The sequence below is a fragment of the Excalfactoria chinensis genome, chromosome 31 (genome assembly GCF_039878825.1).
Source record: "Excalfactoria chinensis isolate bCotChi1 chromosome 31, bCotChi1.hap2, whole genome shotgun sequence".
Lineage (NCBI taxonomy): Eukaryota > Metazoa > Chordata > Aves > Galliformes > Phasianidae > Excalfactoria > Excalfactoria chinensis.
The window spans coordinates 210,890-236,873 of record NC_092855.1 but is presented as its reverse complement, the minus strand read 5'-3'; the positions used below and the strand labels follow the sequence as shown (position 1 = coordinate 236,873).

The window sequence follows — 25,984 nt, the reverse complement described above, 5'->3', positions numbered from 1 at the left end:
GATAGAAAAAAACCAAAACAAAACAGTGCATGGTCAAAGGGATCTTACACCCCTTCACCAATATGAGATGCAGATCTTTCTCCCTCATATGGCTTGAGAAAGAAGATGCAGAGCCATCTCAGCTTGCTTCAGGGCCAAACCCATGACACAGGAGATCAGGAGATAATATGGACTCCTGATGATGAGAAGAAAGCAGGGGAAGACATCTGCTGGCCGTGTTTCTAGACACATAAGCTGGTAACCTGGCATCCCTCTCTGCTTTACAGGAGGGCACGAGGGTGCTCAGCCCATCTGGAAACACTGGCCAGCAGCTCCATCCTCAACCTGGAAATAGGCTCAAGGGACAGCCTCATCATCCTTAGTAGGGCAGGCACCTCCTGTTAGAGAAGCGGCTGCCCCCCAGGCCAGAGAAGCCAAAGCCACCAGAGATGGGCACTCCTTCAGCACTCAGGATGTTGCCAACAGCAGCCGATGCTGAAGATCCCACAGCGGTGTTCTGGGGGAAGGAGCTGAGGATGGGTCCCGGCAGGGTCACCACCACGGGAGATGGTTCAATCACCACGCGGGAGTCCTGGCACTGGCGCACACAGGGCTCGTTGCAGCTGTTGGCCAGAGGGGTCGGGCCACAGGGACGGCACAGATCGTAGCAGGACATGGCTGTGGGATGGAGGTGGACCTGGAGAGAGCACAGCAAAACACAGGTGAGCTGCAGCCTGGCAGCCTCCTCGCCAAAGGAGGAAGCACAGGCTGTGGAGCAGGGACAGGCAGTGCAAGAAGAGAGTGTCTCAGCAAGCCAGAAGAACAAGAGGAGAAGCAGAGAAGAGTGAGGAGAAGGCCACTGCAGCTCACCTTGTTCACCAAGGAGGAGAAGGCAAGAGAAGTGGATGAAGGAGCCTGGTGCTAGACTGGCTTTTATACTGATCTGGACTGCCCCAGGCCTATGAATCCTGTTTCTCTTGTAATTTCTGTGCCAGAAACATGCTCGCCATGCATGCAAATCAGTCCCCACTAGAGACGCAGCGTTTGGGATTGATCCTTGCAATGTTCCCCCTTCATTTCCTTGCTAATGACATGCCCATTCCTCCTCTGATCCTTTCATTTTATCTTCACTAGTGTTGCAAATGATGTCTCAAAAGCAGAGTACTCTTTCTTCTCATAATTTGTACATTAATGGTGCTCTGCTTGGAAAGCAATGCAGCTTTCCTTCACTCTATGTCACTTAATCATTGGCTTGCTCCTCATAAGAAATGCTGACTTTGGTGTTTGTTTTTTTTCTTAAAGCAATCCAAAATTATTCTACAAAGCATTTCTATATGGAAGAAATACTTCTCAGTATCCAGTGTTGGATATTATTGGGTATGGGCTATTGAATTAGTTGCTTCCCGTGTCTAATTAGAGGTGCATTACGCTAAGGTTTTATGTACAGGAACAACAATTTTGCACCCAGAACCTCCACTTATGTTATTTAGACACCTCTCTTATAGGAAAGAAATTAAACCAATTTACATCACATGAGAAGATGGCACCCATGTAATTGCTTGGACACATACTTTGTTGATTTATTACCATACCATAACACAGGAAAACAAAATGCTCCATTGAGGTGGTGTACCAGACAATCCCTTCTATTAGACTCAAGTAATTTGAGTTGGTAATTTTGGCTTAAGCAAATGAAGAATGTCTGAAGAAATGAGCTTTCCTCCCTCTCCTGACCCCCACAAGAAGAGATTCATGGGGAATGAAGCCCATGACTATCACTGAAGTGAAATAAGTGATGCTCCATCCCTGGAGGTGTTCAAGGCCAGGTTGGATGGGGTCCCGAGCAGCCTGGTCTACCATCAGATATGGAGGTTGGTGACCCTGCCTGCAATAGGGGGGATTGGAGCTTCATTGATCCCTGGGGTCTCTTCCAACTCAAGCCATTCAATGATCAGTTGTAGGAAATATTTGTACAAAATATTATTATTTCCTTCTGAAAGGTTATACTTAAAGTTTTCACCCAGCAATATCACCACCTCCATCTTTCATTCGCCTCCATTATACCTTCAGAAGCCACCAAGGTGTGTCTGTCTGCAGATCCCTGGGGCTGTACAACAACACTGAAGCTTCTCCTTCAGCTCCTTTAAAGAACCAAGCTTCAAAGCTAGTCCCAGATATTCATTAATGGTTGAGACATAAAGTACACACACTATGTTAATATTCCAAGTGGATGACAGAATTGAAACAGGGATGTCACTTGGATAATAACTTCACTTGAAATCTGGAGAGTCATAGTTACTCCCCAAGCAGACAATATTTAATAACTTCAGAAACCAAGGTTATTATATATATATAATATATATATATTATATATAAATATATATATATATATTTATATTATATAAATATAATATATAATATATATAATATATATAATATATATATTTAATGGGAATATATATATATATTCCCATTAAAAAGTAGTTTTGTATGTTGTAATGGCACCTTTTGGAGCAGATCTTCAACCACCCTGAATTCCTCTGCCTGTGCAATGCAGCAGCATCAGGCAACAAAATAAAGCTGGAATGTGCTTATATGGAGACCATCAATACCAACCAGCCCCTTTCCCAAGCACCAGCCTGCTGCTGTACCCACTGCCATTCCAAAAAGGTGTGTTTTACACAAATTCTGCTTCTTTTTGCCTCTGTTTTCATCAGCACGCCCATCTCACTGAAGAGTCCTCGGGTCTGCTGAGAGAAGACAAATTAAAGGCGTTTACCTGCAGAGCTGGAGCCAAATGTCTGCTCCAGGTTTACAGCTTGAGATCACACCCAGCGATCCCACAGCAGGTGGGCTCCCTCTGGTCTCAGAAGGAAGGGCTGGAGACTTTCCCTTCTATTGAAGTCTGAAATAAAAGCAATTGCAATGTACCAACGTGCTGTCTAGACAAGTTGTTTGATCATTATTATTCCAGAAAAGGGCCTTTCTAGCCTTCTTCACCCTTTCTGATGGTGAAAGCATCGTTCTTCAAGCTCTGGCTGGCCCCCACTATGCTCACTTGGGCAGTGACCCCCCCATTAAGGGGGTCCATCAGCAAGAATCAGGGTGAAAAGCTGCAGCCACCACTGATGACAGTATTTTCTTCCTACCCCTGTACCCCATCGTTGTGGCTGAAGCTGCATTTAACAGCCCACAGGAGGAGCTCATCAGGGAAAGTGCCTCACATAGCCTGAGATCTGCCCTCCAGATTTCCCACCCGGGGTTGTTTACCTGCTGCTTGTTTGCTTCATTCATAGAACAGTGATTGCTTCTTTTTTTTTTTTCCTCCTGCAAATCTCTTCTAAATTATAAGGTGTGTTGGAGGGGTGCCTGGGGCAGTAACTCTTATCAGGAAGCTCCATGGCCTCCTTAGATCAAATGTCATATCACAGGTATTCATTAATGATTTATGCATGCAGAGCGCAGCGCTATTACACTTAAAATATGGTTCTGGCTTCAGACACCCATGAATTGAGCAACAGCATCCCTTCGAGATAAACAGATCACAGTCACGCATCACATCCCACTGATCAGCTCTTAATCAGGTCACCATTTCTTGCCTCACAATGCATTTTTTTTTTCCCCCCAACATTGTGTTCACGCTAAAACCCATTCACACATTATACAGACTCAGGTGACCCCAATATATGTGGGTCAACTCCCCTACATGGATACCCATCATTACAATGATTTTTTTACTACCAAGGGCAGAAGTCATTCTAATCATAATTTTTTCAGGGTAAAAGTCATATCCACGATGGGTTATTTTTCCCTTCTCATTAGGGACTTTCAGTAACTGATTACTGTGGGATTTAAATGCGGAGCCCCTCAGATGCGTTGTTTGCAAGGCAAATGCTTCCTAAAAATCAGCTTAATCAGGAGCAATTTGGGCAGTTCATCCATCCTATATCCCCAGGATGTCACTTACAGCTTTCACCTGGCTCCAAAGAGACCCGGATATGGCCATAAAATAAGGAGAATGCTCTCTGCCATTGGCCATGCCCAAGGACCCTACACATTTAGGGAGAGTGAGCACATATAATCTGATATATAGGGAAAAGGATTTTCTATTTCCTTTGTTCCCTCATTTTTGCTCTCCTACACGCCAAGAGATCCTCATCCTGCCCTGGAGACCAGTGGCATCATCTGATGGCAGACAGTTGCAGCAGTCAGCTGTTTGGACAAAGCAGATGAGCCAGGATGACTCTTTCCTTCTCATAATGCCAGGATTACATTTGTAGCTGAGCGTGAAAAACTCCTGGCAGGTTTGATGTACCAACTCTGAACTGTGCAAGCCAGACTCTTTGGACAAGGTGTTGAAGGTAAGGAGGCTGGGGGTCTCTCTCATGAGAGATGGGGGAAATTCTAGCACAAAAACTGTTTAAGCTCCACCATCTCTCTCTAAAAACCATTCCATTTTCTTTGTCACTGCTATTCTCTCTTTTCTTTCCCTTTTAATATAACTAATTTAATCCCTTATTCTCATCTTCTGAATTATCCCTGTGAAGTAGCTGCCTTTGTAAAGATCCCAGAGCAATGAAAGCCATTGGAAACAGCCGATGGAAGTTTCAGATTAAAGGATTTCTTCGCACTCTGCAAACCCTCACTAATGATTTAGACATGCAAAATGCTTATTACCATATTTTAAGCATCCAGGCACAATTGCAGCATTTTAAAGCAAAGTTACAAAGTCACCCTGAAATAGGTGTCAAGGTTATTAATGCACATTCTCTAGCTATGTGCTAAGGAGCTTGCATCACATGCATTTTTGTTTGCTTTCCATTGGAGTAGCTTTGCAATGTTGGCAGGCGTCTCAAAGCAGGCAGCTGAAATCACACTGCAGAGCAAGGCTGAACCTTTACATACAAAACCATCTTCTCAGAAGTCACCTGAATGAAAACCTGCTTGCTTGCTGCCTACGTATGTCTAAATAGGGAAGAACACTTGTGAACAAATGCATCATCTGCTCATCTTCCGTTTGCATTTTGGGGCTCAGAAAGACCTGAAACATTCATATGCTCAGGTTGGAAAAGAAGCAACAAAAGGAACATTCTTCAATCCCAGAGGCTGTTTCCAGAGTCAGGAAAATGACCCAAAAGGTGGTTTAGGGTCTTCTACATTTCCAAGGGAAGAAACCTGCAGGCAGAATATGAATGTGTGTTCTAATTGGGTGTAGCCCGGCTTACATGAGCAGGTGGAAGTAGAAACCTGCATGAATAAATAGGACCTCAAGCACAAAAACATCTTTAATCCTTCAAGTCAGTTGAAGAACATTTCCACCACGTAAGCTTCTCATTCCTCTGCTTATTCTTTCCTTTGTTTCTCTCTAACTGCTCTCTTCAGAAAAGCACATAAATCCACAGTAAGACAATTCTTCCCTTTTTAAACCAACTACCACCTAAAGGATGACTCCCCAGTGTGGATTTTCATTAAGTGGGATTTCTTTTCATTAAAGATCATTATCCGGTAGTCATTAACTCCCAGGCATCAGTAATTGCACTTTTCTTTCAAAAAACAACAACACAAAAAACAAAATAAAGAAACCATAAAAGCCAGCATAGATTTTAACAGGAGATCGTATCTTAAATCCTTTGGAGAGCTTTGAAAAGCTTGGCACCTTTTTCTGTTCTATGGGAAAAAAAAAAAAACTTAATGCTCACTATTCATTCCAAGCCTTACTGAAGTGTTACGCTTCGATCTGAACAAGTTTACCTTCACACAAGCAGCATTTATAATCCTTCTGGACATTTAACATAGAGTCATAGGGTTACAAAGAGCTCAAAGATCATCTCGTTCCAACCCCCCGCTGTGTGCAGGGTCACCAACCAGCATCCCAGAGCCACATCCAGCCTGGCCTTGAATGCCTGCAGGGATGGGGCATCCACAGCCTCCTTGGGCAACCTGTCCCAGTACGTCACCACCCTCTGCATGACAAACTTCCTCCTAAGATCCGACCCAAACCTCCCCGTCTCAGTTTAAAACCATTCATAGAATCATAGAATTGCTCAGGTTGGAAAAGACCTCAAAGACCATCAAGTCCAACTGCAACCCAAACATACCACCCTGACTCTTGTATTATCACCATCAACCCGTGTAAACAGCCATTCCCCCTCCAGTTTATACACTCCCTTCAAGCAGTGGAAGGCCACAACGAGGCCACGTCTTCCTTTAGATTCTATTTCAAAGCTCTTCTCTGGAAATAGATGAGAAAGAAGGATGCTCTATTACGCAAACCACTGGGTTAGCCATGGCCACACACAGACACTGCAGACAACATCAGCACTGAGTTTTTGCACCAGATCTTCAGTTTTATCATGGAAACAGCACAGGACAACACCAATGATAGTTACCTCTTGGGGCTCTGTCACTTATTAAAACGTGGGCTGTGTTCATTTCCTATCTTAAAATTGATGAAGTCATTTCAGGACGTGTCAAAAATTGCTCCCTGTGCTTTTCTGTGCTGACAACCCCTCCCTTAATCCCCGTGCATTACGGTTGCATTTGTAAAAGAGATAATAATCCCTTCTCTTTTGTTTCTCAGGTCTAATCAGTTCCAGTATTTGTTGTTCAGCACAGGGACTTGTCCTTTGTTTGCCCAATGCAATGCAATCTAAGTTAAGACTTCAAACAGTTGCTGGAATTCCAATTATAAATATGATAAACGCCAATGAGGAAAGCCTGTTTTACTCCAGGCTGTTCCATTCACTCACCAAGTGACCTCTGGTGATTCATTGAGCCTCTGTACTTCACTTTATAAAACCTAGATAATAGCTAGAATTAAAATTGGCTCAAGGCAATGAAAAACTGAGCTGCGAGGGAAGCTTTGGGTACCATTTAACACAGTGCCCCAAACTGTAAAGAAAGTCCCATGGATCCCCACGATGTTATGTGATACAAAGCACTGACCCAGCCTGGGGCAGCCCATAAGAGAGTGAGAAGATGTGGAAGAGCGATGATGGTGACATTAGAGATGAGCATGGTTGGCAGCTAAGGGTTTTGTGCCATTATCTCCCTGTGCTGTTACCAAGGCCTGTACCCATTTGCCTAAAGCAATGGCAGGACTCTTTAGGACATCCCCAATTCCTTTATTCCCCTCTCACACAGTGTTCAGAAATCCTAATTAGAAATAAATATCCCCCCTCTCCTTCCCCCCCATTTCTTATTATGGCCCTAGAAAGGATTCAGGGTAGGAGATGTTAAAAAAAAAGCTGGGAAAAAAGCCAATAGAGATCTAAGGATTAAACAGAAATCCACTTCCACTCCAAACTTGCCACCTTCTGGCAGCAATGTCACTGCATGCATAACATTCCTCCGCAGATGTCCATTCACAGCAAAGAGCAACACTGGAGACAATCAAGACACAGAGCTCTTATTTACCTTCTGTGAATAGAAGCAATATCTATCTTGCATTACACAGGAGGAGCAGGTAATCTTCCCCCCCCCCAACCCTCCATAGCCTCAAGCAGACATTTGGCTTTAAAATACGCTGGGCAAACACTCAAGCAACCTCAAGACCCTTCCATCAACCCTATCATTTCCCTTTGTATTCCAAGCAAAGAAGAACCATCCTCATGGGCAACGACAAGCCTTGCCCTTCTTGCCTTGCAAACCAGGAGGTACCATTCTTTTGGTTGTAACTATTTCCTTAAGCTTTCCTTCACATCAAGCTATCTGTAGCTTGGGAGGGTGTTCACAGGGGGGTCCTAAGGCCAAAACATTTACATGGGAAGAACAAAAGATTGAGTGGTTCTCAGCCATTTGTGCAGATAAATCATTGTGTATATACATGAATGCAACACACTGAGTTCCATTGTGCCGCATGTAAATGTAACTATGCCTTTGCAATAAGATTTTAATTAAGAATGCCTTTCATGTGATTTTATATGTGGGAAAAACAAAACACAAACCCAAAGCAATACTAAACTGTTCCTGATTTATGAGCTGCTGTGTCAGTGAATGACATCAAAAACACTCCCATCCACGCTACCTTCTCCGGAAGTCATAGAAAGCAAACAAAGGCTGGATGGAAAGACCAGTTTCAGCATCCAGTGCAATCTCTTGCAATCTCCCTTTCCTGTAGGACTGCCCTTTTCAACCCAGTCCATAAACTGCATTAAAAAAAAGCCCAACAAAACACACAGTCCCACGACTCTCCATGACTTCACTTTGAGTCAGTGATAAAAAAAACGTGGGTGACATCTGCCTGCCTTTAACTGCAACGTGGCCAAAGCAAACCTGCATGCCGCTCCATTTCAGACCCACGCAACCTCTGTTTGCAAGCACTGAAGAGGAATGTGAAATAACAGAGGTTTCTCCCCAGAAATCAGCCTTGAGATGGTCAACCTCATGGGAAAGTGGCTACAAATGTTAGCTCTCCCCTTTAACCACAGATATTCACCTAACAGCTTCAAGTCACGCTGTAACGTATTTCAGAGGTAAACTTTCCTCACTTCTACGCTGCACAGGAAAGCTAATCTGCTAGAAGAAAATACAACGCTGCTCCCTGACAAGCAAGCACTACGGCTGATGCTCGGTTCCTTTCAGGTTGAAGTATATAAACGAATGCTTAATCAAGTCATAATATAACTGAAATGCGGTTAATGGAGTCTATCTAGTTCTTTTTGACCCATGAGATGCTGAAGCGAATCCTGCCTGCAGGGTGTAGCAACACGTTAGCACACTGCGTGAAGATCCAACAGCCAGCAAACAAACAGCAAGCCAAACAGTTTCATTACTCGCAGAAGTTATGCATGCAGCAAACTTTGTTTTGCAACTAATTAAGACTTCATGCAAAAAGGGTGTCACATCCTCCAGGCAATTTGACTAAGTGTATAAAAGCATTTGCTACGTAGAACTCTCCTAATCACTTTTCTTAAACTCCTCTCCTTGGTGATCCGGGTAAGTCAATTTCGAATCAATTACTTATTGCTATCTAAATATTAATCAAATAATAAGTTGAACTTGGGAAGCGGTAAAGGGGATGCTCTTCCAGAAATATACTTTCTGTTGTCCTTTAAGTTTAAGGCAACTGAAGTTTTACGCTTCGGAGGCGAACGCTGGCAATTGTAAACGACGTTTAACATTCAGGCCAACAGTTCATTTAGGCTGGGAAGGGAATATGGAACTTTAGGAAGTCTCAGTTTCACCCTGACAAGCATTTCTTCTTTAACGCTACAAGAACTGACACATTAAACAATTGGATTTGTTTGATGCTCTCACCTTCAGCTGCTCCATTTGCCTTTTGTCTTTGAACAACTGAAGAACATGCCCTAAGTATTTACAAAAGCCTATGGGGACTGGAGCTCAGATTTTCCTATTAAAAAGCCATTTTGCTGTTTTTCTTTAAGATATGTTTTAGACAGTGCTGAAACTAGAAGGGATATAAAAATGTTCCCTCTCCAGCTCTATGTGGGTGTCAGGATGGGCTGCGCTGAAGTTCGCTGCCTTCAGACTGACCCAAGGCAGCTGCTCTTCCCCCTGTCCAAGGGGAACCTAACCACTTAAATCCAGCTCCTCAGCTGCTGAAACCTTCTGTCGTTGCCTTTTCCTTCCCTTCAAGTCAGGCATTGGGGCAACTGGCAAAAGCCGAAGACCCAGCTCTTGAGGATGGGAGAAGACAATGAAGGCACATAGCTAAAGCAAGACGTTTACATGGAAAAAACTCAGGGAGATTTCTTGTCTTTCTCCTGTAGACTTAAAGGGTAAATGTTGGGATTCATGTGGACCTTCCTGCCATCCCTTAATCGCTTCCACATCAGTTTTGTGCTGATGAAGGAAATTATCGCTTCTCCCTTACTCTGTTTGCATCGCCTAATTAGTGTGGGCACAATTCAGGGCAAGGACTGCTTGTCAATCTATAATTAAACAATGCCCAAGAAAATCTGCCCTTGATATCAGGTATGGTTTTAAAGAGCTGTGTGGTTTCAAATATAAGATACTGCAATGTGAATGATAAACAATGGGACTAATAAAAGATGGGTGGATCTCCATCCCATTTCTGACTGTTCCACTTCTAACCATGCGAGGATGAGGTAACTCTTCATTCACCCCATGCTTCAATTTCACCAGTGCTGAAGAATAAGACTGGAACCTTAACATGGAGTTGAGTTTGGGTTACAGCTTAAAGCAAGGCTCAACAGGCAGCAGGAGGGAATCAGCAGCGCAGCAGGTTAAGAATCCTGATAAGCAATAGCCATTTTAGGCTGAGAACAGCTATGTTCAAGAAAGCATAATTAGATATTGAAACAATGGGATTAAAAAGGGTTACTTACGGAGAAGACAGAAACAAACACCAGTTGTAGAACCATAGATTGGCTTGGGTTGGAAAGGACCTCAAGGATCATCAGGCTCCAACCCCCCTGCCACAGGCAGAGCCCACTAACCTCTGTAATTAACACTGGACCATCTGTGCTTCACAATTCTCCCCTTCATCAGCATTCGCAGTACCCAGCCTACAACTCTTTCCTCCTAAAATCCAGACATCAAACAGAACGGCTGCCCACCGGACTGACCATCCCCTCCTCCCCCCTTCCTTCTCCTGTCTTTCAGGTCTGGATCCATCCCATGTCGCCCTTCGACGAGTGCTGCCTGCCGCCGGGGGTTGTTTGCCCCGAGCCCTTTGCCCTCACCTCCAATGAGACCTGTGTCATAAAATACCCCGACACGATAGTGGACATAGTGGAGCCCGACTCGCCACCATATTCTGTCATCTATCCAGGCCCAACACTCACCACTTTCCCTCAGCAAACCATAGTTGGAACTACCGCGCTCTTTGATATCAGCAACCTGCTTGGTTCTGGGGGATCTCTTGGGTTCAGGGGCATGTGTGGTTCTGGGACAGCATGTAACTCAGGATTATCATGTTTTGATTCAGGAAGCGGGAATCCTTTGTCTCCTCACTTCTCCAACCCATTGTGCTTTAGAACTTGTAGGCCAAGCTAAATCCATGGATATCCATGCTGGATTAAAACCAGAACTGGAAACAAAAAAAGACAGATGACGACTAAGTTTATGGATGATGGATTGTAGAAGTGCTGAGCTCCCGCAGCTCCCAGTGCAGTCAAAAAAGGGAATGGCTTCCCACCATTAAACCTGCATGAGAAATTGAGAATGGCTTATTGGTCTTATTCCAAATTCAGGTGAAAAAGAAACTTCCAAGAAACGAGATTTTTCAAAAAGAATAAAATTCCCCCGATTTGATAAACCTTGAATAAATTCAAGTTTTTATGCCAACGTTGGTGTTTATTATCAATTCCTCTTGGGGGAAAAAAAAAAAAAACAAAAACAGTAAAATAACTTCTTAAAATTATATGACTGAAAATCTTGGGTTTCAAAATGAAATTTCTAATCAAAATTGACATTCGTTTGTATACTTTGCTGAACCAGGATTTACCATCAATATTATTAATAATAATAATAATCAGCTCTTAGGCATTTGTAAGCCTTCCTCACGCTTTACTTCTGCTTAGAACCGTAATGCATAATGTAATGATTTAACAGCTTATTTCTCTGCTTATATGAGCTTATATCTCATTTGATGCAAACCAGGGCAAGGCAAAACAAAACCCAACAACTTCAAGCAACTGTAACAGCAGATTTCATTGTAAAATACTTCTGATTATAGAAAAAAAGAGCAGCCTACGCAGTGCCACGTTATTGGAGATTCATTGTAGACCCTTATGAAGTCCTGGAACTCTTCTGCTTATACCCTATCCATCTCATTTTGCACATGTATACTCAGCTTCTCGTTTGCATTAAACATGATCGTGCAGCACACACTTTTCAGTTTCCCTTTGTCTTTTAAAAACCTTCTCTACATTTTATTTTGGAGCCTTCCTGAGTGCCACCACGGATGAGGCTCAACTCACCACCCCAGCACCAACTTCATCACCACCCGATACCTATCAACCTCTGCACTTCTTAAAGCATCCATCCCAACTGCATTTCTGGGATGGAAGAACGATGCTCTGCCATCTCCAATATGAGTGCTGTGCACTGAGCAGCACCAAAGCAGATCACAGAAGCCCACCAAGCCCTGCACCATGCTCCTTCCCCAGGCTGCCACTGGATGTGCAACCAATGTGGACTTTCTGATCCTTAACTGGAGCCCTACAGTGAGTTTCTGGGCCAGCTCTCAAGTCTGCTTCCTCCAAAAGCAGGATAAAACCCTTGGCTGAGCACTCGGAGGTGGCAGCAGCCACTGCAACACTCACTCCAGGTCACTTTGTTAGGGCAGCTTGCGCAAAAGAAGCCTGCAACCTGGATACGTTGCAACTTAATGGTGCAAAGCAAACAGGAGTTGGCCAATACTCAATAATAGCTAGAACTAATGAGCTATTAGCCTAAGCATTAGGGTGCTGAAGAGGCCAGGCAGGGGAGTGATTCTGCCTTTAATTGGCTACACTGTGCAAGTAGGAAGGATTAACACCTTCACCCTACTTGTGCTTCCAAAGTATTCAAGAAAGCAGGACAGATATAAGGGGATGACTTGAGGCCAGGCCTGTGGGTATCAATCCATGAAAAGATGGCATCAAAATGCACACCCTGAAGTCAAACGCTGCTGCCTCACAAGATTTTAAAGTGGGCACCTTTCCCCCCCCCAGCCTTCCTCATATTCACCCACCTGAGTTCTTGGAGTCTGCTAATTAAACCTGTAGCTTTGACTTCCATCAATTAGAGCACCTGCTGACGGATCCTTTCAGTAATAGCACATCACCCTGAAGCCTCCGGTGTCTCGCAAACATTCATTATGTTTGCACACAGGCAGCGTTGTGAAACTCAGCGTGTGGCCCCTCGCATTTTGACACCCAGATGTTGGGCAACATCCACACTTTAGAAACCAATGCAAGGGCTGCGAGCTGCATTTTGCAGGTGGGAAAAAAAAACAACCTGTAAAATAATGACCTCGTGCTTCATTTTAACCAGCTCTCCTCTCATACCCTGAAGCTTTTTCAGACAGATACCAAGACATTGGCATCCATGCATCTCCTTCACTCTCTCCCCCATTCACCAGCCCAGAACGCATCGTGCTCAGCATAAATTGGGCACAAACAAGATTCTCATGTGTTTGGAATATCACTGCCCTGTAGCAGCCCTGTCCCAACAAACCCATCACCTCTCAAAGGGTCCCAGAGGCAAAACCATTCTCTGGGAAGCCACCAATTGCCCTCAGGGAAGGAGTTCCAAAGTACTTCTCCAGTGTTTTTGTGTTGATTCACATAGGTGAAGAGCCTACTATAAAATCAGTATCATTTAACTCAACCTATATGTCCCAGAACCAGATCTTTGCTACTCTTTACCACTAATCCGGATCAGACAAATCCAATCTTAAACCTTGAACGTGCAAAACGACTTCATTCATTGCCTCAAGCCTTTCCCATGAGGCAGAATCCACGTTCCTGATTCTCTCCAACCTTTTCTTCTGCCTCAGAGAACTTCCCTGTGCAGGGAGAGAATTTTGCCATCTTCTTTCCCTTAATTCATCAACTTCTGCATTCCTTATCCCTACTTTCTGGGCTGCCCTCTAAAGGAACCATTAAGCAATAGCACCTACCTGTGTATTTTAATAGATGAAACTTCAACATTATGAACTCAAAGTCATTTTTAGGTGTCATTGGCTTTCTTTTAGTCCATAAAACATGGCAACAGATGGAACCACCCCACATCAGACTACGCTCGAATATCAAACATGCACAAAAACTGATGACACTTTGCTAACACAGCTGCCATTTGTAACCCTTGAGCTTTGAGTACTTCGTCTTCCATTAGCAACCAAGCTCCCCTTCTCCCCCACTCGGAGGAATATGGGGGACACTGGGACCAGAGGTCCATTACTGTGCAGCATTTCTCACCCCATAACCACCTCAACTCTAAGGTCTGCCATGAAAGACACGAGATGACTCTCACTGGGTTAAGCTGCTACGCCCACAGATTGCTAAAAGCACCTTCTTCACTCTCCTCTATAATTTGTTTACATTCCTGTGGTTCGATCCTGATTAAACGACTTCAGGTTTCCATGCCACAAACCGTCTTTAAATTCTCAGGTGAATGTGTGGGATCCCCCTGGGGGGAAACGTTCACTTCTTAAACACATCCCACTGAATGCTGAGAGCAAATCCTTCTTTAAGGCTCTACAGGACCTTCTGAAAGTACCACACTGCAGTGCTGGCAAATCATCAGCATTTCATCAAGCTGTGATACCCCAGGACTGAAAAACATCCATTCTTTTAATAACACCAAAATAGAATCCTTACAATCTCGATTCATTTTGCTTTCACTAATAGTTGCTTTAAAGAGATGCTTCAGATCTGCCCACTGCATCTTCCATCTCAGCTGACTGCTCCTCATTCACCTTCAATGCACCTCCACAAGGGCCTGACTCCAACTTCTTCCCAACCTGCACTCACCAAGGAGGGTTCAGCCTTCTGCAATTGTGCACCTGCTCATCTGCAGTGACAAATAAGCAGTGAGAGCAGCTCCTTCCACACCTTTAGGCAAGCCTGACTGATGATCTCAGATACGGCCCCACTCAGGGACTGTCTCTGACACTGCTATTTTGTAGTCAATGCAATGCAAGCTTCACCCTGACTCTAACATTATCAGGTAATAAATATCAGATATACACCACTATTACTTTACCTGGCTTGCTCCTTATCCAAGCACAAGAAGACAACCAGCAACTTCAGCACCTGTATTTATGTTTGTGTTGAAAATACATAATAGGACACCTAAGAATAAGGTTGTGCACATGACACGTGGCAGAAGAAAAGCAGTTTGCTGCTTATGTGCTGGATACCATCTGTGCTGCTACTTAGATGTGAAGGCTAAAGAAAAACTCAAGACAAAGGGAAACTGAGGCAGGCTGTGCAATGTCACATTACGCCGCTAGAGGGAGCTGTAGAGGCTAAGTAACCCAGGGTTGGTTCTGCTCTCAACTTGGTTGTAAGGCTCTGGTTTCTATATACAAACAACAAGAGCAGCCCACACAACACAGGGCTAGCAGGAAAAACAACATAAAACCTATGCTAAGACCAAGGACAACATGCAGCCTCACACACCAAACGCATCTTACATCATTTAAGTGACTTTTCTCTGCTTTCCTGCACCCAACGAGCCACCATTTATTCTTCCTTGCATCACATGTTTCATACTGCTCTGATCTTCATATAGTGAGCTGGGTGCCCCTCACCTGTTCTGCTCCCTTCATCCTCTTTCCTTCCTGTGCTCCTCCAGCACCTCCCTCTTCTAAATTTCTCACCCTAACCTTCAGTTTGGACAAGTCAATGCTTCTCCTACCCTGTCTGCTGGGCTGTTAAGCCCTAAAAGTGAACTGCTAAAGATATGGAACAACCAGGGAGCCCCAGCCTCACAATATTGCTCCTGACAAGCCTGGAAAGCAAAGAGCTCAACCAGCAAGCACACAGACCACGAGGTCATAATGCAAGACAACATTGCCCCTTTTGATCTACTAATGTTACTGGAAGACCTTCAGTAAAGGCTCTACTCAGTTGAACTGCAATACATGCTCCAAGAAACCCTTCCATCACCCTATTTGACACCCAGCTTGATGGATTTATATTAATTTTTTCCAGTAGCTGTGCAGCTTCGTTCAATTGTACGCCTTCTTGCCATGCATTAGGATTTATGAGGTCTTTCTGGGAACACCCTGTGTAATTAAGCTCCATGGGAATGCTGAGGACTGCAAATGTTTCGCAAACATGAATGCGTGGCCTATGCAAATTGCTGTATAATGACAACAGCTGGAGGCAACGCCTTGTGTTGAGCAAGAGCATCATCTTAAAGGAGATGATCAAGGTCACTTCTGGCACGGTCCTAATTAGGCTGCAATGTGCTGCCTCAGATTTGGAATGACTTTCACTCGTGGTTTGTATAAAGCCAGAAAGCCAAAGTTTCTGCTAGCATAAGAAATCACAGAGCTGTATATTAAATACATAAGTGATTAACTTCTGTTCACAATCCGGACCTCCATTTCAATTCATAAGTGCCTAATGGGCAGAATTTGTGCTGATATAATATATTTGCAGATGAGGTAAGCATATAGAGTTCTTTGAAGTCCAGAGAGTGAACGTTGCAGATCTACATCAGCAGAGCATCCATTCCTAAGTATTTTCCTTTGATTATTCCTTCATTAGCAAGCATTCCTGACTCAGCTTTATAAACAAGACTCCTGCACTATGAAGTTAAACAGAACTGGTTTGGCCGTACAGATCACATTTTAGCTAGACAGGAGCCATTATTAATGCTGCCCCTGCCTTGCACAAGGGTATAATTTTCTAAAACGATTTAAAGTTAATAGGTGCTGACAATATTAACACTGTGTATTGTGGTACATGCAGTCTGCCTTACTCGTTATGCTCTGCTGCCTTTATGAGTCACCCTGGAGTACAATATAAGAACTAGAGTGGGGGAAAAAAAAGCCTAATTTAGCAATACTACATAGAAGGGAACTCTGAAGAATTCATTCTCTCATAGCTAAGGGAATGCATCTCAGCACAACAGCCAGGATTCAGTTCCTGTCTATGTCAAGGATTCCCTGAGTGCTCTGAAGATGAAACAAGAATCCACTGTTCTAAGCTAGAATGCTTTTACAGGGGTGTGTTTCATTCTTGCTGCACGTGCTCTGAAAGCCATGCTTCAAAATGGCAATTCTTGAGGATAAAAGCCTTCCAGACAGAAGTTACGTGAAATCAGAACCACGAGAAAAAAAAAAAAAAGACAAGAACACCACGACTATATTCACAGTTAAATTGCAAGTTCCCTCCATGCATGCAATATTCACACCACCTCAATGGGAGCAAACCATGAAAACCTGAGGCCACCTCTGTCATGGCACAAATGCAGCCCCAAGCTGCCCCAACCCCCTTAACTCTGCCCCCAACCCCCTTAACTCTGCCCCCAATCCCCTTAACTCTGCCCCCAGGTGAGCATGATGGGAGGCTCCTGAGCACAGGATGGCTCCCCCTGGTGGCAGAGACCTGCAGGAGGACTTCAGTGATGGAGACATGGGGGAGACCCAATCTCCAATCAATCAGTTCACTGCACTCTGTCCTCCCTCTGCAGGGAGGCTTTGTGCATAAAGACACCAATGAATTAAACCCGCTGTCGTGATGTTTATGCCATGGATTACTCTTATTTAGCGAGGCAGCCCTGAACAACCTCCAGGCTGCTGAGCTTATCAGGAATATTCTGGAGACAGCAGGAAACGAGATTTCAAAGTACTCCACAAACATGTTCATATATCATACTTGGAAATCATTTTATGTTAATAGTAATGATATCTTAGCGAGTTTAGGCTTCTGTGACCTCATACAGAATGAAAAGGAAAAGAAAAAGTAAAGCATTTATTTAATCAGTTCCTCCTTTTAGGCTTCAGAATTGGAGACGACTCCATCTTTATTTAAAAGGTAGTTTTGGTTTCGAGTTTTTGCACCAGATGCTTCCCCTGAGGTCGTTAAGAGCACTTCCATCAGCTCCATTAACATTATATCAGATGAGAAAGAAGCCCTGAGCCTCCAGAGATTCATCTAGGCGTGGAAAAGAAGAGTCTATGTCAGCCTGTATTTCCAACAAGGGAGGAGATCTTGCATGCACTGACTCACTGTGATACTGACAACCCCGACTGTGTTTTCAGCACAGATAAGTCACAAAAAGCAGCCTTGTATTCTTAATTCCTAACAAAATCAGTAGAGCAAAACCAGGAAACTTGGAGATTAAAGGAACCGGCAGCTCACCGTCTGCATTTTGAGTCACTACTTAGCTCAGCTTCAGATAACCATAAACAGCAAGCAAAACAATTACAGGAGTAATACATGCAACAAAGTTTGCTTCATAACTAATTAAGGTGCTTTACACAAAGGGTGGCTCAGATCCTCCAGGCAATCCGAGGAAGGCTATAAATGCTCTTTTCACACACTGCTTTCCTTGCTGCTTCTTCACTTTGTTCTCTGCGCTACACCGAGTAAGTCTGATTTGACAACTGTGAGTTTGATGCTATTTTAGGGTAAATCTGCTTAAAAATTGGGACTAAATCCTGCACAGATGCGCTATCAAGGGGGATTAGTAAACATCTTTCTATAGATACTATTTTTTTTTTTTTCCTCTGCAGGATGAAGGCTGTAAAATAAAAACCAAGGGTTTCTGGAGACTCTGGGCTGTTAATTTGATGGGAGATGCAGGAATTTTAACCTCTTTGCTTGGAAAAGAAGAGCAGAGAGTGTCTTTTTAGCTCTGTTTATGCTTATTTGCCATGCAAGGGGGGGGGTCAGCAGTTGCTGGGGGGGTTGGGGGGGGGGGGGGGGGGGGGTCTAGAGTCAAACTTCATTGCTTGATGTAGCTTTGTTCCGCTATAGAGATGCAGCACTGCTTGTATTTGTTATTAGCTCATTTATTTGGAGTCCTAACAAGCTACACCAGGCGATGATTACAGACCATTACTTCGCCTAACTCTGAAAATAAGCTTTCACTTCTAACTATCAGCACGTGGTTCCGCTGGCATTTATGTCTTAACAGAGGATGAACAACGCAGGTTTTCTTTTCAGGCCAACGTTGAGTTCTAACCAAAGGGTGTTTAAGGAATAAAATGCCATGCATGCTTTCCCCCTACCCCCACCCTCTGCAGGACGAGGGGTTTGGAGATGGCTTTCTGTTCCCCTGGCTACAGCAGAGAGAAGCAAATAGATCAGAGAGCTCGCTCGTTTGCTCCTTCCCTCTCAGCACTGAGCTCCTGGAGTCAGGGAAAGCAGCTTCAGACACTCCACGCTTTGCAATAGAATCGTTTATCCATTGGGAAGCGTACCTGGCTGCGTTATTTTATGACCCCATATACCACTTCTCCATTGATAAAACAATCGGCCAGCCACTCATCTACAACATGCATGCCGCAAGCAAAGCATTTTATTTATTAAACCTGTATCTGAACCCCCCCCCCCCCCCCCCCCTTTATTCTTTGCCTTCAGTTATTCCGTGTGTTCATAGAACAATACCTTTTCATAGCAGGAATTTACATGGCAAACAATAGCAGAAATAAAGGAGCTTTCTTAAACAGATCATTCAACGCTCAGAGGTGTGGAAAACCCAGATCCCTCAGCTTGCACCCCATCCATACAGCACATAGAGTGGGTGCAGCCCTGGAGGCTCAGGGTGGGAGGAGATGCTGTGCGAACAGGATACTGCTTGCCTGCAGGAAGCGCTGCCAAAGGCTGGGAGGTGTCAGAGCAGAGTTAGCTTAGGTGGGGATGGGGAACACGAACGGGGAGGATTTGGGCTTTGGAAGGAAGGGAGCGAGCTTAAAGGAGCAAATTAGAAAGAGATAAATAGATGAAGGAAAAGCCTATAGAGATGGGAAGAGGAGTTAAACGGTTTCTTTTGTCCAAGTTATCTGCCTTAAATTCCCTTGGAGCCAGCGGCGATAACCGAGCAGACAGGGAAAAAAACAAAATAAAATAGCAATGGCAACCAAGAAGTTTTTTCTTTTCCTTTCCCTTGTCTAATTCCGCAATTAACTTGCAGGAAACCCGTGTCGCTGCCGGGTGATGGCTACCAACCAGCTGGCTTGTACCAACCCTTGCGAGACCAAATGCCCCCAACCGCTGGCCAGCAGCAGCAACGAGCCCTGCGTGGTCACCTGCGGTGACTCCCGGGTCATCATTTACCCACCGCCCGTCGTTGTCACCTTCCCGGGGCCCATCCTTACCACCTACCCACAGCAAACCGTGGTGGGGTCTTCAGAGTCTGCAGAAATGGCCCAGGTTGAGCCCCCCACCGCAGCAGCAGGAGCAATACCTGCAGAAGCACCAGCAGTTGAGAAACTCACCCCACAAGTCATCACCCGTCCCGAGCCGCGTTGCGCCCCGAAGTACTCCTACACCTATTCTTCCCAATGGACTCATCCATGCAATTCGTATCGCTCCGGGAAGCGGTGGGCATTCTGAACACTCACAAAGCGATCTGAAGAAATCGCCGAGGGAACTCTAGAAGCAAATTAAGGGTGGAGCCAATGGGATCAGCTCAAATCACCCCAGGGCTGGGCTCCAGTTGATGGGAATGAGAGCGCTCAGCACCTGTGAAAGGCAGGCTCGTATGTGCATTTCCTCGTTTTGCCTTTAGGTTAGGTCTGTTATCCTCTGGCTTTCCCGTTTCGTCATCCGCTTAAGTCATGCTTCGTTTCGGTTCCGTTCTTAACACTGATTTTAGGGAGGTGACTCGGGATGCTAGAAATTGCACGCAGGAAGTGCACCAAAAGGGAAATAAAACAAATAGATTGCATTGCTTTGATGCTGGTGATCAACCAAAGCCCCACTGGACCCCCAAGAAGATAAACTTTATATTCTGGCCAACTTATACTCTGTACAACTGTAGGAAAGCTGTCTCCCTCCCAATAAATTTTCTATACCAAACTACGTCTGTTGGTTTTCATTGCTATGCAGTCACTGCCTTCTCCTTTCATTCCTCAATTGAGTGTGTAGTGTGGGTATCAAATGTTGTTTCTGCACTAGAACAAGATAAGGATGTTTTATTTCATGGTCTCCACTGCCAAAGCTCTTTTTTAGGGGGTCTTTATACTTCATTGAAGGGGGTTCTTTGATAGTTTTCATCTCTTATCCTCTAGATGAACCTTCCCTGGCATTGCATGCTCAGTATATAGGTGAAGTAATTTATAGTCATAGAGATTAGGTAGATGGAATGGGATATAGGCACAAAGATGGCAACTCCTGTCTGTCCAGCCTTCTGATATACCTCTGAGCCTTTGGTGCTGGACAGATGAGATCCAAGTAATAGAGAATTTAAGGAGGAGAAGTTAAATAATAAACGATATACATGTATAGCTAGCAACAAAGTCAAAATGAATATATATGTAATTTTGGGGGGGGGCATACATGTTGCAAGAATATCTCAAGGCAGGGCAGCTTCGCAGCACAAAACAAGAGATGACTTCATTGGGTTCAGCCCTCAGGGTGGAGAATCCCAAGGCCCAGACAAAGCCCAGGGGCTCATGAAGTGGGAGGGAAAGTCATAAGGACACTCTGGTGTGCACATCTGGAGCATCACAACTGATGGGCTGAAGTGGGGAGCAGAGAGGTTTGGCTTAATGAGCTGAAGAAACGGTCACTTTGGATCCTCCTTTCCATCTAAGGGGAAGGAAAAGTGTATTCATTTCATCTCTGTTTTCATGCTTTAAATGTAAAAACTATGTGTAAGTTTTTCCAGGGTCTGAATGAGAAGAAAATATGGCACTAGTCCAGTATTTGTTCCTCTAAAGAACACACAAAACATATACCAGTATTTTAGCTTTCAATCTGCATGCAGTAGCAAGGTGTATTATTGGGTAGCAATTTCCCTACGCTTCATTTTAAAAGAGTTCTCTGAGAGAAAATCAGAGCTATCACAAAACCTGCCCCCAAACCCACGAGCAGTTTGCGTGTTTCACATCAATGCTCAGTTATAAACGAATCTCATATCGAAAGGAAGGCCAAACTCAGACGAAAAGGAATTGTGGATGCAGTACAGATTCTTTAATGCGAATGGAGAAGGCAGTAGACAGTGACACAGAAAACAGCACAACACAGAAACAATGAATTGCAGTCGTGCAAACCAAAAGGCTGCAGCAAGTTTCGACCCAGGGCTTCAACCTGGAGATTCCCCTTCATAGCATTGTTCAGGAGGCTCAGAGCTGGTTAGAGTGGGGAGAGCCTCACACGAGGATGAACACTGCTTTGGTGTACATAAATAGAGGGGAACTTCTGAAGGCAATGATGGAAACGCTGAGCCCTCAAGTGAAGATTTGAAAGGCTGCACTGAGCAAAAAGCAAAGAGCAGTAATTTAAAGTAACTGCTTTGGCACGGCTAAAAGAGGGATGGAAAGCTGCATCTGGTGGTAGAGATGAGGAGGTATTTGTGAAGACTCAGCAGATGCAGCACTGTGCTGTGTGGATATTTGGGGTTTAGCAGGGCCCGCAGCTGCCCCCAAAGAAACCGTAGCCTCGGCGATAGCCACCGAAACCACAGCTGCCAAAGCCTCCATAGCCCCCATAGCCCCCAAGGCCATAATAGCCTCCATAGCCTCCCAGGCCTCCAAAGCCGGCACTGCGTCCATAGCTGCCACCCAGGCCTGCTGCGATGGCGGGGACTCCTGCTGAGCCAACGACAGCGTTCTGCGGGAAGGAGGTGAGGATGGGCCCGGGGAAGGTGACCACGGTGGCCGGGGGTTGCATCACCACAGTGGAGTCGGGGCACTGGCGCACGCAGGGCTCGTTGCAGCTGTCAGCCAGCGGGGCCGGGGCGGCCACACCGCAGGCAGGGGCACACAGGCTGGAGCAGGACATCCTTGGGTTGAGGAGATGAAGCTGTGAGAGTAGACAGATGCAAGGTCAAAAGAGAAATGGAACACAAGTCCTTCGTGCCTGTTTTGCATTTGGAGTGTGTGCCCGAGGAAACGCTCTGCGTCGCATCAGTCAGCCAAAGCAATAGTACAATATTCACTTAAAATGCTGGTGTAAACCACCTCCTCTTCCTGCATGAGACCAGCTGAGCCAGAGGGTGGAGTAAAACTCCCTCGTAGAAAGCAGACAGAAAGTCACCGAGAGTGCAAAGCATAAAATGGCATTGGTAAGCTCAAAACACCATGCCTAAAAGTTTAAATATCCATTCTTTCCATATTTCTGAAAAAATATATGATCACACGCAGACTTATGAGGCACTTTGAGTGTCAGAGCAGCATAAGAAGCACTTGAGAAAAGCACTGCTAAGAAACTGAGGAGACACAGAAGCTGTGGACTTACCACGCTGAGATGAAGAGTCAAGTGGAGGAAGCTGGATATTGGACTGCAAAGTCCTCAGCTCTTTTTATACCCATCCCAGACAGCCTGGGGCATCGACCCAAGGGTGGTGGTGGCAGAAGCCCCAGATAATCATGAAATAAAGCCAACACTCTTCATGACGCACAAGGAGTGATGCGGAGCAATTATATCCCTCATCACTGGTACACTGAGAAGCAAACGTGCCCTGGAGAACAAGAATGTGAAGGGAGGGTCGGACACTGATGCAACGTCACATGAAGGACAACACGCTGCTGAATCTGAGCTCACCAACAAACCCCAAAGTGTTCCTAATCCCAAACTTTGTCTATGTCGAAGAGTCACAGGCGTCCTGCAGATGAAGCAGTTTACAATGCAACATGCCGCCAGCACACCTCTCATTACCTCTGCTTTATGGGCTGGTAAACAGAGGTGGAATTGGGGGCAAAACATGAAGCTATCCCACCCATCTGGGACCGCTCCCAGTTGTCCACCATCATTGTACACCAGTGAGGTCTGGGAGGCCATTGGGGTGTGAATTCTGGAGCATCCATAAACATTGCTTCTGTGAGACATGGGGTGTTTCATGTTCTCTACTTCCCTAAAGATGCTGAAAAACATTTGGAGCTGTTCTGGCTTTCACAGGTAAAGATGAATTTGCATGGAAGATAAGGAGAATAATAGGGTTGGTTACTTTAACAACATGAGCACCAGTAGCAGATGGGATTGAATACAATTGCATGTTGCCATCAGTCTCTTCCTTCTTCTTGTTGTCCACAGCATGTTTGGGCCTCAAAATCCCAAAAGGGGAGAGATGCAATTGCATCACATCATTGCTTGTGTGTCATGAAACGTGATGGCTTTATTTCATGATTATTGGGAGCTTCTGACACCACCGCCCTCCCATCCATGCCCCAGGCCGTCTCACACAGGTATAAAAGAGCTGAGCGCTTTGCAGTCCTCCATCCAGCTTCCTCCACTCGACTCCCCTCATCTCCTGGGTAAGTGCAGCTCTCCGAGGCTTCTCAGGGCTCTCTCCCGGCCTCCATTCTTCCATGGGGCTCTCCGCGAGCCTTTCCTCACTGTGGGTGCCCTTTGCAGGACTCCTTGCTTGCGTGGAAGATGTCCTGCTCCAGCCTGTGTGCCCCTGCCTGCGGTGTGGCCGCCCCGGCCCCGCTGGCTGACAGCTGCAACGAGCCCTGCGTGCGCCAGTGCCCCGACTCCACTGTGGTGATGCAACCCCCGGCCACCGTGGTCACCTTCCCCGGGCCCATCCTCACCTCCTTCCCGCAGAACGCTGTCGTTGGCTCAGCAGGAGTCCCCGCCATCGCAGCAGGCCTGGGTGGCAGCTATGGACGCAGTGCCGGCTTTGGAGGCCTGGGAGGCTATGGAGGCTATTATGGCCTTGGGGGCTATGGGGGCTATGGAGGCTTTGGCAGCTGTGGTTTCGGTGGCTATCGCCGAGGCTACGGTTTCTATGGGGGCAACTGCGGGCCCTGCTAAGCACAGCACTGCCTCCAGCCACAGTTGAAGGAGAGCTCTGGAGAAGCCCCAGCACATCCCTACCTGATGCCATGAGGATGGGCTCCCCTTCAGCATCACTGGGCTGTGTAGCTTGGAAACCTCGTACCTGCACATGGACCAGTTCTACCTTAGTATGCACCATCTGATCTTTGCTTCAAGACTTGCTGACCTGTGACAACGCAGCCCAGCTCTGGCTGCCTGCTCCTGTCCTTCTGCACACTACAAGGAGATGGGGACAGCCTCTGGACAGGGGCTGCCCTTCTGCCTCCTCCATCCTCCCCACTGGTCCCACAATAAAATCTATCTTGCACCACAGTTTCCATCTCTGAGTTTTCCTTCACCCCTCCTATGTCCCCATTTCCCATTGCAGCTGCAGAAGCCCCTTGGTGCCATTTCTAGTATCACTCAGCTGGGCCTTCTCAGCAGCACTGTGGGCGCTGCCCCCTCCCCTCTCACCTGCCCTTGGCTCTATGGCTGCAGCAGGAGCTCACCCCATCCAGGCCCCATCCAGTGCTGACAGCACCTGCTGCACCTTTAGAGCTCTCTGCCTCTGCTCTGCTCCTGCTTCCTGCCTGCTGCAGCCCAAGGAGAGCTCCAGGATAACAGTGAGCTCAGCACCCACTCTAGAGTGTCCCTGTAGGCGGCTTCTGGGCTGTGGTCCATGGTTGGCAGTGCAGCCTCCTAATGGGCAAAGGCCAAGACACAGCATCCTGAAAGCCCATGGTGCACAGAAAGGAGGCTAAGATTCGCAAGCAACCTTGTTTCCTGCCTCTCAAGATTATCTCCTACACCTCTTCTTCTCATAGCACCATATACCACCAACACAGCCAATTATTACTTACATATGGCTCAGAAGAAATTCCACAGCAGCTTGGGCACATGGCTCTGCCTGAGCAGGACAGTGCTTCACTCTGCCCCGTGCAGTGAATGCAATGCTGAACCCTTGTCTGAGCATCATCTCACTCAAAGCTCCTGCACTCAGACCCCGCAAAGCACCACCTTCATCAGTGTGATGGAGACCAGCCACCACATGGCACACGAAAGGAAGCAAAACATGAGGTTTGGCTCAACACCATCACTCAGAAGCCAGCAGAGAGGTGGGGAAGGCAGGGAGAAATTCAGGTGTAACCAAAGACAAGGCAGGAAGGACAAATTTCTGCTCAGCCCGTGCAGGAAACCTATGGCTGCTCCTGACATTTTGCTGCCTTTTCACCCTTCCCCCTGTTCTCAGTTGCTGATGCAGTCTGAGCACTGCAGTGACCAACCTGCTGCCCCACTGCCCACATTTATTACTCTGGCAGGAATCACCTCTGCACAAGAGCAGCACACAGTGCTGGGATGGTGACACAAGAAGAGGTCTGGGGGAAAAAAAAGGCACATAAAGAGAGGAGGGACTCCAGACTCTGACTCAAGACCTTTGTGCTCCCCAGGTCAGGATACCTGTGCTCCATTCATGACTGTGAGGGATACCTTGGGAACATGGGGTGGTCCATCCCTTATCACCTCCTGTGCCCTCCAGGAGCTGAGCACAGGAGCACTGTCAGCAGATGGCAGCAGCCCTGTCCATGCACTGCTTGTCTCCCCATTTCCACTGTTCTCTATGTGTGATCAGTGGCAGGGGAAGAAAAGGA

General features: G+C 45.8%; 3 protein-coding genes across 3 annotated transcripts; 1 reads left to right on the top strand and 2 right to left on the bottom strand.

The window, feature by feature from the left end:
- On the bottom strand, positions 1-20,115 carry LOC140263501 (feather keratin 4-like). Its single transcript, XM_072358410.1, has 2 exons — positions 19,850-20,115; positions 1-676 (listed from the first exon to the last, which is right to left on the bottom strand). The coding sequence occupies exons 1-2, from the start codon at positions 19,859-19,861 to the stop codon at positions 359-361; spliced, it is 330 nt and encodes a 109-aa protein (XP_072214511.1). The 5' UTR covers positions 19,862-20,115; the 3' UTR covers positions 1-358.
- A 1,862-nt stretch (positions 20,116-21,977) lies between these two features.
- LOC140263503 (claw keratin-like) lies at positions 21,978-22,358 on the bottom strand. The gene has a single exon (XM_072358412.1). It carries the CDS (start codon positions 22,356-22,358, stop codon positions 21,978-21,980), a length of 381 nt encoding a protein of 126 aa, XP_072214513.1.
- Positions 22,359-23,767: 1,409 nt separating this feature from the next.
- Positions 23,768-24,332, top strand: LOC140263502 (claw keratin-like). The gene is made up of 2 exons (XM_072358411.1): positions 23,768-23,830; positions 23,931-24,332. The coding sequence occupies exon 2, from the start codon at positions 23,952-23,954 to the stop codon at positions 24,330-24,332; it is 381 nt and encodes a 126-aa protein (XP_072214512.1). The 5' UTR covers positions 23,768-23,830; positions 23,931-23,951.
- The last annotated feature ends 1,652 nt before the right edge of the window (positions 24,333-25,984 follow it).